The sequence below is a fragment of the Hemitrygon akajei genome, chromosome 5 (assembly GCF_048418815.1).
Source record: "Hemitrygon akajei chromosome 5, sHemAka1.3, whole genome shotgun sequence".
In the NCBI taxonomy this organism is placed as follows: Eukaryota; Metazoa; Chordata; class Chondrichthyes; order Myliobatiformes; family Dasyatidae; genus Hemitrygon; species Hemitrygon akajei.
Genome location: NC_133128.1, coordinates 103,142,158 through 103,156,411, shown reverse-complemented (window position 1 = coordinate 103,156,411; position 14,254 = coordinate 103,142,158). Strand labels below are relative to the sequence as shown.

The following is a 14,254-nucleotide window of genomic DNA, read 5'->3' as shown; positions in this document are numbered from 1 at the left end:
GCCATATCAGCCAAACATTGTAGCAGAGTCCAAAACACTGATTAAGAGGATTTTGTAACAGTCATGTGTTTAGTACATTGTTTTATCTCACATCATTGAAATGTTCTACCGTTTTTATTTAGCTTCCATCAGCGTCTTTCTGGATCTTCTTAAACTCTTCTGCCTCAGTCAGGGTTTAGTGTAGGTGCGTCCTTTATGTGTCACTAACAGTTTTGCAGGGTAAACCACTCCATGTCGGATCCCCAGGCTACGTAGATCCTGGCGGACCTGGTTGAATTGCTTCCTCAATTGGTGTATTCCCGTGGCTAGGTCCGAGTAGAATCTTACTTGCTGGTCTTTGTACTGAATGTCTTTTTTAGCCTGTGAAGTAGTAAAGACTGCCTGCTTGTCCTTGTAGTTGAGGAACTTCATTATTAGTGTTCTCAGTGGCACCTTGGTTTCCCTCATCGGTCCAATTCGGTGTGCCCTTTCAATATCAATTGAGGACTGCAGAGTTTTAATCTCCAGTATTTTCGATAACCACTTCTCCAAAAAAGAACATGTATCTCGTCCCTCAGCACCCTCTGGCAGGCCTACCAGTCTCGGGTTGTTCCGTCGGGATCTCGTTTCCAAATCCAATAGTTTATCCTCCAAAGTCTTATTTTTTGATTCCAGTGTGTGTATTTTAGTCTTCAAGCTTGCTACATTGTCCTCAGCATTAGATATTCGCATTTCGGCCTGTGATACACGTTCAGCACAATCATTTATCTCCTTCCTCATATCTTGTATTGCTGCCATAATTCCCTCAAACCTTGATGAAAACTCTGTTTTCATGCAGTTTATAGCAGCCAGTATTGCGTCCGCTTTCATACCTCCGAGTTCCCCCACTCCGCTGGCCTCCTCTTTCGCCATTTCTTCGTTAACTTTTGGTGATTTACCACGAACCCCATATTCAGTTAACTTTGGCTGAAAAGATGCTTTACCCGTTTCTTTACTTATTTTACCAGCCTTCGACATTATAACACCTGCACTGACATTGTGCTTCGAAGAATTGTTGCAAATGAGAGTATTTTCTGTAGAAATTGTAGTAGCTAAAGCAGAGCAGTGTGAAACACGACTTTCTAAGTGGCCGCCATACCGGAAGTTGCCCCTTAAGTTCTTATTAAACCTTTCACCTCTAATAAAAAAATCACAAGTGCATTGTTCTTGTGCTTGCACCTTTCCTGCATGTCTTGTTCTTTAACTCCCACTAACTATAGTGAGGCCTATAACATAATACTAGCAAACTCATCATGCCTCTTATTCTATTTGGATGACCCCTTCAGGATGTCTCTGTAATTATTGTTAGTATGTTGTCCCTAATCAGCGTTGGAACTCCCCCTCCTCTGTAACCCCTCTGTCACATATGAAACATCTTTACCCATGAACATTAAGCTGCCAGTGTTGCCACATTTTAGCAGTTAAAATAATGTCAAAGTTTCAAGTGCTGATCTAAGCTCTGAGCTCATCTGACTTATTTGTGACAGTCAGCCCTTACATTAAAGTAAGTGTAGTTGAGCTACCAGCCCTCTGGTGCTCCCTGATCTGCCCCATCTGCTTTGCCCACTGGACTTGCTTGACTTTTCCTGATTTTTCTTTGATACACAGTCGACAATGAAGACGAGCTCATGCAGTACATAAATCACTTGCTACAGAGCACAACACCTGTATCGAAGCGACTTCCTCCAACTTCCTGGAAACCAGGAATGCATCACATGTTCGAGGCTGAGCACACAACGAAGGACGTGATCGAGATGGTGGCCAAAGCAACAGGACTGGAATTACCAAGTAATTAAAACTTTTCACAATCGAGGAAGTTGCACTCTTTTCAGAAACTTGTTTGAAGTTTCTTTTGTGATGTATCTGCAATAGGTACTGATAAATAAGGATTGATTTTTAAAAACTTAGACCAATTGATTGTTGGCACCAAACCTGCTCCCGTCCCATGGACTTGAGATTTTGGCACAGTCTGTGAGCGTTGCAGAAGGGTGACTTGCTAACAGTTAGTGGTGCTTCCCCTAAATCAGCAGGGTTGGGAACAGTTTCTGTGACCTTGTGGCCAGAAATGGTGTTGCTGAAAAACTAGTGGAAGCTGTCTTGAGAATGAAGACACAAGCCACTGCAGATGCTGGAATCTGGAGTCCTTTATCACATGCAGTATGTTGCACAGTGTCCATGCTGACCAAGATTTACAGTGTAATCATGCTTATCCCATTTCCTAGCACTTGGCTTATCTGCCTCTGAACTCTTGTCTGTCCACATACTTACTAAATGAACCTGCTTCAACCCCTTCCTCTGGCATTTGATGTCATACATCTACCACTCACTGTGTCAAAAAAAATATTGCCCCTTAGATTCTTATTAAACCTTTCACCTCTAATGCTAAAATATATCCTCTGGTTTTTGATTTCCAACTCCTGAATAAAAGACCATTCATCTGATCTGTGCCCTTTATAATTTTACATGAATCTACAGTTTCCTACACTCCAAGGAGTAAAGGGGGAACATAGAACAATACAGCACAGTATGTTGTTGTGCTGACCTTTTAACCTACTCTGAGATCAGACTAACTCTTCCCTCCCACATAGCCTTCTATTTCTCTTTAATCCATCTTAAATGTATGTGCTCTCATGTTAGCCATTGCCATCCTGGGAAAATGGCATTGGTTGTCCACCCTATCGATGCCTCTTATCATCTTGTATCAAGTCAGTTTTCAACTTTCTTTACTCCAAAGAGAAAAGCCCCAGTTTGTTCAACCTTTTGTCAAGACATGCTTTCTAATCCAGACAGCATCCAGGTAAATCTCCTCTGAGCGCTCCTTAAAGCTTTCACATTCCTTCTACAATGAGGTGACCAAAACTGAGCACAATAATGGCGCAATCACAAACAAGAGAAAATCTGTTGATGCTGGTAATCCAAGCAATGTACACAACATAGTGGAGCAACTCAGCATGCCAGACAGCATCTATAGAAAAGAGTAAATAATTTGCATTTCAGGCCGAGTCCTGATGAAGGGTCTCAGCCCAAAATGTCAACTATACTCTTTTCCTGGCCTGTTGAATTCCTCCAATGTTTTATGTGTGTTACAATAACGGCCCAGTTCATCTAATCCTTCCCTTTAACTCAGTCCCTTGAGTCCTAGTAATAATCTTGTTCCTGCAGCATCTTGTGTGATACATTGCAAGCAATTTGGAGCATTGATATACAAAATCATTAATGATGCAGTACAGAGGAGGCCATACACCCATTGCATGCTTGTACATATCACCTCTAATGGATTCACCCTCCTGTAGCTTTTGGGCAATCACCTCACTGCTCAGCAAGATGGTCCCCATAGAATCCACCAAATACTGCCTTCTTACACTCAGTGGTTAGAATTGGAGGCTCTCTTCGACTCACTGAGGGTCTCAGTTTTTCAATACTTACAGCTAACCTTATGCCTCATTCTACTGCTTCCCCACAATCTAACATGGTTCCCTTATCCCAAAATTGTCCACCTCTGACAGGTGCTGGTGTGCATGTGAAACACTCACTGACTTGCACAACCTCAGAGAGGAGTGAAACGGAGTGGTAATCAAAATTTACTGAAAATCTGAAACCAAAGCAGCAAGTGATGGACAGGCACTGATATTTGATTGGTAATGGTATTTACCCTGTAGATTAGTTAATGGGCAGAGTTTCCAAATTAATGATGAGATGCCCTTCATTCTCAGAGATTAATATGCCTGATATAACAGCCTATGTGGTTATTAAAGTTACTGTGATGCACACCTTGTGTTTTGTTAAAGGTTGTTCCATGTACCTACCCATGAAAGTTCCAGTTACTCATCGGAAGACTCTGAATTTGCTGGAAGTTCCAAATTCACAAATGGTGAAGGTTAGTTCTCCAAAATATTTCAGTTCTTCTTTGATGCACGTTATTGGGACAGAATCGTTTTATATATAAACTCGTAGGTGAGAGAAATCATTGAATGCATATATGTACGTTGTTAGTGGTTGCTGCAGAATCCCAAATATATTATCCAACAGTCAGTGTATCACTGCTCCAGACTGCTTGGAAAACCATAAAAGGTGCAACATAAAGCTGATCATTCAGCCCACTGCATGCTTCTACCTCAAAGATCTTTCCCAATTATCCTGCTCCCATTGTCCCATTGTATACTCCCCAAACTGTTACGATGCTATTGAGTTTCTACCACTACTTCTTTAGTGGTATATTCTAGGACAAAATCAGAAAAGGTGATGAAAAACGACTGAAGGTGTTATATTTGAATACACACAGTATATGGAATAAGGTAGATGAATTTGTAGCAAAGTTGCAGATTGGCACGTATGACGTTGTGGGCATCACTGAATTGTGGCTGAAAGAAGATTAGAGCTGGGAGCTTAATGTTCAAAGAGACACATTGTATCAAAAGTACAGGCAGAGGGGTGAGGTGGCTCTGTTGGTAAAAAATGAAATCAAGGCTTTAGAAAGAGGTGTTATAGGATTGGAAGACGTAGAATCGTTGTGGGTAGAGCTAAGGAACTGCAAGAGTAAAAAGACCCTGCTGGAAGTTATATACAGACCTCTACAGTAGCAAAAATGTGGTCTACAAATGACGACGGTAGATAGAGAATGCATATCAAAAAGGCAATGGTAGAATAGTCATGGGGGTTTTCAATATGCAGGTAAATTGGGAAAATCAGGATGATGCCAGATCCTAAGAGGGGGAAATTGTTGGATACCTACAAGATGGATTTTTAGAGCAGCTTGTGGTAGAGCCCACTGGGAATCAGCTTTTCTAGATTGGATGTTGTGCTATGAACCAGAATTGATTAGAGAGCTTAAGGTAAAGGAACCCTTAGAGGACAGTATTCATAATATGATAGAATTCACCCTGCAATTTGAGAAGGAGAAGCTAAAGTCAGATGTATCAGTATTGCCGTGGGGTAAAGGGAATTACAGAGGCATGACAGAGGAGCTGGCCAAAATTGATTCAAAGGGAACACTAGCAGGAATGACGGCAGAGCAACAATGGCTGGAGTTTCTGGGAGCAATTCAGAAGGCACAGGATTGATACGTCCCAATGAAGAAGTATTCTAGTTTGATGCAACCATGAGAAGTGACAAGAGATGTGAAAGCCAACGTAACAGCCATAGAGCAAAAGATAATGGGAAGTTAGAGAATTGGGAAGCTTTAAAAACCAACAGAAGGTAACTAAAAAAAAAGTCATAAAGAAGGAAAAAATGGAATACAATGGTAACCTAGCCAATGATATTAAACAGAATATCGTGTTTCTTTAGATATATAAAATGTAAAGGAGAGATGAGAGTAGATATTGGACTGATTGAAAATGATGGTAGAGAGGTAGTAATGGGGAACAAGGAAATGACAGATGAACTGAATAAGTATTTTGCATTAATCTTCACTTTGGAAGACACTAGCAGTATGCTGGAAGTTTGAGAGTGTCAGGGGGCAGAAGTGAGTGAAGTCACCGTTACTAGGGAGAAGGTTCTTGGGAAACTGAAATATCTGAAGGTGACTACCTGGACCAGAGTTCTGAAAGAGATGGCTGAAGAGATTGTGGTGGCGTTAGTAATGATCTTTCAAGAATCAGTGGATTCTGGGATGGTTCCGGTAGACTGGAAAATTGCAAATGTCACTCCACTCTTCAAGAAGGGAGAGAGGCAGAAGAAAGGAAACTTTAGGCCAGTTAGTCTGACCTCAGTGGTTGGGAAGATGTTGGAGCTGATTGTTAAGGATATGGTTTTGGGGTACTTAGAGGCACGTGGTAAAATAGGCCAAAGTCAACGTGGTTTCCTTAAAATGGAATACAGTGTTTGGAGATGTATGGCCATGCATTTTGGTAGAAGAAATAAAAGCATTAAATATTTTCCAAAAGGTCAGGAAATTCAAAAATTCGAGGTGCAAAAGGAGTTTTGTAATTCTCATGCAGGATTCCTTAAAGTTTAATTTGCAGTTTGAGTTAGTGGCAAATGTGATGTTAGCATTCATTTTGAGAGGACTAGAATATAAAAGCAAGGATTTAAAGTTAAGGTTTTATAAAGTACGAGTGAGGCCTCATTTCAAGTATTGTGAGCAGTTTTGGAGCCCTTATCTTGGAAAGGATGTGCTGACACTGGAAAGCTTTACAAAAATTATTCCAGAATTGAAAGGCTTGTCATATGAGGAGTGTTTGATGGCTCTGGGCCTGTATTCACTTGAATTCAGAAGAATGAGGGGTGTCATCATTGAAAACTATTGAATGCTGAAAGGCCTCTATAGAGTGGATGTGGAGAGGATGTTTCCTGTGGTGGGGTAGTCTAAAACCAGAGGCCACGGCCTCAATATAGAGCAGGGGTCAGCAACCTTTTTGCCTCTGTGGGCCGGATCACGTATTAATGAGCAGACGATGGGCAAGATAAATGCCATAAGAACCTTGAAATATGGGAATTATATCCATTTAAATACATCTAGTTATGTATTGCCTCAAATTAATGAATAACGCATGCTAGAAAATAATTTGTGTTTAAGGTTGCCTACCCCTGGTATAGAGGGATGTCATTTGGAACTGAGATGAGGAGGAATTTCTTTAGCCAGTGAGTGGTGAACCTAAGGAATTCATTGCAAGGCAGCTGTGGAGGCCAAGTCATTGGGTATATTTAAGGCAGAGATTGATAGGTTCTTGATTAGTCAGGGCTTGAAGGGATATGGGGAGAAGGCAGGAGATTGAGGCTGAGAGGGCAATATTACAGTAGTCGTGGATTTTAATATGTAGGTAGATTGGGAAAATCAGGTTGGTGCTGGATCCCAAGAGTGGGAATTTCTAGAATGCCTGTGAGATGGCTTTTAAGAGCAGCTCATGGTTGAGCCCACTAGAGGATCAGCTCTTCTGGATTAGGTGTTGTACAATGAACTGGAATTGATTAGAGAGCTTCAGATAAAAGTGCTTAAAAGGAAAGTGATCATAATTTGATTGAACTCACCCTGAAATTTGAGAAGGAGAAGCTAAAGTCAGGTGTATCAGTATTACGGGATTAGAAACATAGAAATATAAAAAAACCTACAGCACAATACAGGCCCTTTGGCCCACAATGCTGTGCTGAATAGGTACTTACTTAGAAATTACCTAAGGTTACACATAGCCCTCTATTTTTCTAAGCTTCATGTACCTAACCAAGAACCTATCTCTTAAAAGACCTTATCGTATCCGCCTCCACCACTGTTGCTGGCTGCCCATTCCATGCACTCACCACTCTCTGTGTAAAAACTTACCCCTGACATCTCCTCTGTATCTACTTCCAAGCACCTTAAAACTGTGTCCTCTCATGTTAGCCATTTCAGCCCTGGGAAAAAGCCTCTGACTATCCACATGATCAATGATTAAAGAGCATTACAGAGACATGAGAGAGGAGTTGACCAGAATTGATTAGAAAAGAACACCGGCAGGGATGATGGCACAACAGCAATGGCTGGAATTTCTGGAAACAATTCAGAAGATACAGGCCAAAGACGAAGAAAGATGATACAACCATGGCTAACAAGGGAAATTAAATAAAAGCCAAAGAGAGGGCATATAATAGAGCAAAATATAGTGAGAAATTAGAGGATTGGGAAGCTTTAAAAAAACCAACAGAAGGTAACAGAAGTCATTAAGAAGACGAAAACAGAATTCAAAAGTAATTCAGCCATTAATATTAAAGAGGATACCAAAGTTTCTTGAGATACATGAAGTGGAAAAGAAAGACAAATTTGGATATCGAACCACTGGAAGATGATGTTGGAGAGATAGTAATGGGGTCAAGGAAATGGCGGAAGAATTGAATAAGTATTTTACATCAATCTTCACTGTGGAAGACACTAGCAGTATGGTGGAAGTTCCAGCTGTCAGGGGTCAGAAGTGTGTGAAGTTGCTATTACGAGGGAGAAGGTTCTTGGGAAACTGAAAGGTATGAAGGTAGATAAATTACTTGGAGCAGATGGTGTACACTCCAGAATTCTGAAAGAGCTGGCTGAAGAGATTGTGGAGGCATTAGTAATGGACTTTCAAGAATCACTAGATTCTGGAATGGTTCCAGAAGACTGGAAAATTGCAAAAAGAAGGGAGAGAGGCAGAAGAAAGGATGTTATAGGTAAGTTTGTCTGACCTCAGTGGTTGGGAAGGTTTGAAATTGATTGTTAAGGATATGTTTTTGGAGTACATGGAGGCACATGACAAAATAGGCCATAGTAGGCATGCATTTCCTCAAGGGAAAATCTTGCCTGACAAATCTAGTGGAACTCTTTGAAGAAATAACAAGCAGGCTAGATAAAGCAGAATCAGTTGATGGGTACTTGGATTTTCAGAAGGCCTTTGACAAGGTGTCACACATGAGGCTGCTTAACAACTTAAGAGCCCATGGTTTAACAGGAAAGATACCAGTGTGGCTAGAACATTGGCTAATTGCCAGGAGGCAAAGAGTGGCAATAAAAGGAGCCTTTTCTGGTTGGCTGCCAGTAACTAGTGATGTTTTACAGGGGTCTGTGTTGCGACCGCTTCTTTTTACATTTGTACATTATATGTCAATGACTTGGGTCATAGAATTGATGGCTTTGTTGCAAATTTTGAGGATGATACAAAGATTGATGGAGGGGCAGGTACTTTTGAGGAAGTAGAGAGGTTCAGAAGCACTTCTTATACTCAATGGCTGGAAGCACTTCAATAGGAGAGTGGACAAAGAAAAGGCAGATGGATTACAGTGTCAGAAAGTGTATGGTCATTCACTTTGGTAGAAGAAATAAAAGGGTAGACTATTTTTTAACTGGACAGAAAATACAAGAGGGACGTGGGTGTCCTTGTGCAGTATTCCCTACAGGTTAATTTGCAGGTTGAGTCTGTGGTGAGGAAAACAAATGCAATGTTAACATACATTTCAGGAGGACTAGAATATAAAATAAAGGATGTAATGTTGAGACTTTATATAGCACTGGTGAGACCTCACTTGGAGTATTGTGAGCAGTTTTGGTCCCTTATCTAAGAAGGGATGTGCTCAAACTGGAGAGGGTTCAAAGGAGGTTCACAAAAATGATTGACTGGCTTGTCGTATGAAAAGTATTTTGATGACTCTGGGCCTGTATTCACTAGAATTCAAAAGAATAAGGGTTGACCTCATTGAAACCTATCGAATGGTGAAAGGCCTTGATAGAGTGGATGTGGAGAGGATGTTTTCTATGGTGGGAGAGTCTGAGACCAGAGGACACTGCCTCAGGATCGAGGGGTGTCCTTTTAGACCAGAGATGAGGAGGAATTTCTTTAGCCAGAGAGTGGTGAATCTGTGGAATTCTTTGCCTCAGGCAGCTGTGGAAGCCAAGTCTTTATGTATATTTCAGACAGAAGTTGATAGACCCTCAATTGATCAGGGCATGCAGGGATATGGGAAGAAGGTAGATAGACTAGGAATGAGAGGAAAAATGGATCAGTCATGAATAAATGGCAGAGCAGATTCGATGGGCCAAATAGCCTAATTCTTCTGCTATGTCTTATGGTCATAAATGTGTACTAAATTTGCTTCTTGATAATCAGTTTATTATTGTGATGTGCAACAAGATAGAGTGAAAACTATTGTTTTTTATGACATCCATACAAATAACGTCAAAGCATTACATCTGGGTAATACGAAAAGCAATAGCACAATGCAAAACAAAGTGTTACAGTTAAAGGGAAGGTGCAGTGCAGGGAGACAGTATTGTGCAAGGGTTACAACTAGGTAGATTGGGAAATGAAGAATTTACCATCACTGCACTATTCAATAGACTGATAACAGCAGGGTAGAAGCTGACCTTGAGTCAGTTGGTGCATGTTTTCAAGTATTTTCTACCCAGTGGAAGTGGGAGCAGACAGTATGACCTCCTTTCCTGGGGAGGTAGGTAATGTCAGCCAAGTTGTTGCTTGGTCGTGCTTACCAAACACATAACTAACTAAAACATGATCACTCACTGGTGCTGTTCAGTGTGAGCTGAAGGAATTGCTCCTTCCTTTATCTGCCATTTAATGGTCGATTCAGATACAGCACAAAATACACCCTTCAAGGCACGCTGCCCAGCCTAATCATGGGGCAATGACCAAATAAACTACCAACCCAGTACATCTTTGGTCTGTGGGAGGAAACCCACGTGGTCATGGGAAGAACGTACAAACTCCTTACAGGCAGCGGTGGGAATTGAACCCTGGTCGCCTGTACTGTGAAGCGTCAGCTGAAGTGGCTGAGTCTACAACCCTCTTTCTATTCTGCCCTTTGGAGCCTCCATACTGGACTGAGATACAGCCAGTCAGAATGATTTCCACTGTACATAGAAATCTGCAAGAGTCTTTGGTGACATAGCAATGAAGTCCAGCCACTGGTGCATGCTTTGAGAGGCCACTGGAATGTTGTTGCCCAGGAAGCTGAAGTGACCCCTCAAGGAGGACTGCTACTCTCCTGACTTCCCCTTGCTGAAGTCCACAATCTATTCCCTGGTCCTACTGATGTGCAAGGTTGTTGCACTCAGGCAGCTGCACAGTGAGCAGTTTCAAGTTCCCAAGGATCAATCCTGAGCCCAACATATCGATGCAATTACAAAGAAGGCACAACAGTGCTTGTATTTCATCAGGAGTTTGAGGAGGGTTGGTTCGTCACCAAAGACACTGGCAAATTCCTGCTTATGTACTGTGGAGAGCATTCTAACTGGTTGCATCACCATCTAGTATGGAGGGGTCACTGCACAGGATCAGAGAAAGCTGCAATAAGTTGTAAACTCTGCCAGCTCCATCTTGGGCACTAGCCTCCCCAGCATCCAGGACACCTTCAAAAGGCGATGTCTCGAACAAGGCGGCATCCATCATTAAGGACCCCCATCATCCTCTTCCCATTGCTACCAGCGTGGAGGAGCTACAGGAGCCTGAAGACACACACTCAATGTTTCAGGGACAGCTTCTTCCCCTTCACCATCAGATTTCTGAATGGATTATGAACTTCCTCAGTATTTTTCCTCTCTTTTTGTATTACTTATTGAATTTATTTTTATATATACTTATTGTAATTTGTAGTAATGTATTGCTGCCACAAAACAACAAATTTTGCCACATATGCCAGTGATATTAAACCCAATTCTGTTTCTGAAATTCCTCCAGTATTCCTGTTTAATAATTAGTTTCTCTACTGTAAATCTAATTGCTCTCTCCCCTAAAAGCTTCTAATGGTGTTATTGATGGCTGAACAATTTGTCTATGGGGTATATCAGCACCTGGATCAGTACTGCAAATGTGAGCATGTTGTATGATTGCAGCATTCCTTCTTTACGTACACTAAATGGTATCAAGTGGACAGACACAAAGTGCAAGACAAAACCATCAGCAGTTTGTGGAAATTAAATGTGAGCTTTCTCTTGAACTCAAGAGACTGCAGGTGCAGAAATATAAAGCAACGATCTGCTGGAAGAACTCTGCCCTATGAGTCTATAGTGTAGCTTTGTACCCTCAAAGAGTTACGAGAGGTTTTTTCAAAAAGTGGATTGTGTATTTGAAAAGCAAGTACAGATTGAGATTTCTAATGTTTTAATTCTATGATAATAATGAGCCTTTATGAATTTAGCAACGTGCAAATTAATGTGGACAAAAAATAACCACAGTTCCTTTTTTCTCACTAAGACGGATCATCGTGTGGATCTCAGCTTGCCCAAGGATGCCCATGGGGATACTGACTTTGCGTTATTGGTTGAACAGTTGAAAGAATGCATCACACTACAAGACCAGGCAGATATACTCTACATCCTGCATGTCATTAAGTAAGTGAAACTCCGGAAATGTTCTGAGCAATTTAAATATCTTTCTTTGTTCAATCCTACACCACACTTCCATGGTGGTTCTTACTAAGTTTTTTTGAAAAGCAGTAACCAATTTAAGTCATAGTCGTCTGTACATGATATCTATACCAACCATCGTGACTACCTATACTAACCCCACGTGCCTGCATTAATTCCATATTCCTCTTTGTCTCTATTATTCAAGTAGTTGTCCAGAGCCTCATAAAAGCTGTTTCTGCCTCTAGCACTTGGTAGTTCATTCCAGGTTCCGAATTCCCTCTTTGTGAAAAGTTTAAGCCTCCTTCCGCTCACCTTATGCTTATGTTCTCCACTTTTATACAAGGGAAACAGACTCTGGCTCTCCATTGTTTTATAAACATCTATCACATTACCTTTCAGCCTGTCCACTCTCTCTTGCTAACTCAAAACCTCCAATCCAGAGAACATCCTTGTCAGTCCTCTCTGGACTTAATCACATCCTTCCTGTTGTAGGGTAAATGAAGCTGTGAATGGTACTCCAAGTACAGCTTAACCAATGTGACCTGACGTCCCAGCTCTTGTAGTCAAACAACATTTCAGCAGCATGGCCCTCATTTGCCTCTCACTTGCTGGAACTGTGTAAAGCAAGTTGCACCAAGACTTGACTCTCTCTTTAATATTGTCGCATCCCAATTGCATGCATGAGCAATTTTTCGATGAGTAATCAGTCATAATTTGAAAGTCAGTGTTGACGAGACGTGGCTGGCCTTCTGATTTAAAATAATTCATTATTTTCCTTAAACATCTTCCCTACCCAGGATACCACTGTAGACGTAATTCCCCATACAAATCATTTTCTGTGTTTGGTACATTTTCCTAAACAACTTCTTGAATTTACATTCAACAAGGTGTCCCATAACTTCACAGAAGTGTTATCCATATACACTACATCTACTGCTCTACCTTCATCAACGTATTTAGTCATATCCTCAAAAAATTCAAACAGGCTCGTAAAGCATGACCTGCCTTTCACAAAGCCATACTGACTATTCCTAATCATATTATGCTTATGATTCCTTTATTCTCAGTCTTTGCCTTCTGTTAATCAGCCAGTCTTCTACCAATGCTAGTATCTTTTCTGAAGTACCATGGGCTCTTACCTTGTTAAGCAACCTCATGTGCGGCACCTTGTCAAAGGCCTTCTGAAAATCCAAGTAAACAACATCCACTGATTCTCCTTTATCTATCCTTTGTTATTTCTTCAAAGAATTCCGACAGGTTTGTCAGGCAAGATCTCCCCTTAAAGAAACTTTGGCCTATTTTATCATGTGTTTCCACATACCCTAAAATCTCATCTTTAATAGTGGACTCCTGAATAATCAGCTGTCAGTTTGTACTCCTTCTCTCCCCAGCTTCTAATCTGTCCTCTGTTGGCCTTCCTTTCCAGTCCTGATGAGGGTCTCAGCCTGGAGCATTGATTCTGCCTGACACAGCATTTTGAGGGTGTTGCTCTCGAGAATGATTAATGATGGATGAAGGAAGGAAGTGCGCAGTGGCAGCTGGGAGAGGTTACATCTATGGAAAAGTCTTCAATAAATAAACATTGCTTAGTTACACTTAATATGACTGACTCAGCAATGTGAGTGTGACGCTAACATTTCATCTGAGAGGTCATCGAGAATAAAAAGTCGAAGCACAGCTTATGGTCTTCAGATGCAAACTGAGCTGTTGGAAGCAAAGAACAGAGTATTCAGCTCTATGAGGAGCAAGAAAGTAGTTTGTGCTTTTGGCATAGATACACGCACAAAATCAGGCCCTTTAAACTAGCTGTCCCATGCCAAGCAAGTTGTCTATCTGAGCTAGTCCCATTTGCTGACATTTGGTCCATATCCCTCTACACCTTCTCTATTCATGCACCTGTCCAAATGTTGAATTGTATCTGTCTCTGCAGCTTCCTCTGACATCTCATTCCATACACCCACCAAATACTGGCCATCAAATCCCCTTTCGGTCTCCCGCCTCTCACCTTGAGTTTTAGACTCACCTACCCGGGTAAGGACTGTCACTTTTCATTTTATCTTTGTCCCAGATGATTTTATGAACTTATATAAGGGAAATCCTCAGCCTCTTATGCTCTAGGGGAAAAAAGTCCTGGCATATTCAATCTCTCCTTATAAATAAAGCCCATGTGAATCCTTTCCAATTTTCCCTCTCTCCCATACTAGGTTGCTTACATAACATGGAATTTTTTTGACCTTGCAATTAATTTTGTACTGGTGTTCCAAAGAGGCCTGTCAGGACTTTCTGTAGAGCTTGAAATTATTTGGGTTATTAGGCACTTGGCAAAGACCAATAAAAGGAAGTGAGGTTGAAGAACACTATTCGATCTATGCCTCTTGATAGCTTATATACGTCCAGTGAATTAGGTCTTTTCTCTTTAGAGTGAAGGATGAT

At 41.2% G+C, this 14,254-nt stretch overlaps 1 protein-coding gene across 3 annotated transcripts in view; it reads left to right on the top strand.

Annotated features, from left to right (window-relative positions):
* Positions 1-14,254, top strand: part of LOC140728033 (phosphorylase b kinase regulatory subunit alpha, liver isoform-like) — a 153,280-nt gene that overhangs the window by 76,788 nt on the left and 62,238 nt on the right. For all 3 annotated transcript variants that reach the window (XM_073046147.1, XM_073046148.1, XM_073046146.1), the window contains exons 20-22: positions 1,627-1,806; positions 3,807-3,895; positions 11,667-11,803. In XM_073046147.1, the coding sequence (XP_072902248.1) occupies positions 1,627-1,806; positions 3,807-3,895; positions 11,667-11,803 (406 nt within the window). The remainder of the gene's footprint in view (positions 1-1,626; positions 1,807-3,806; positions 3,896-11,666; positions 11,804-14,254) is intronic.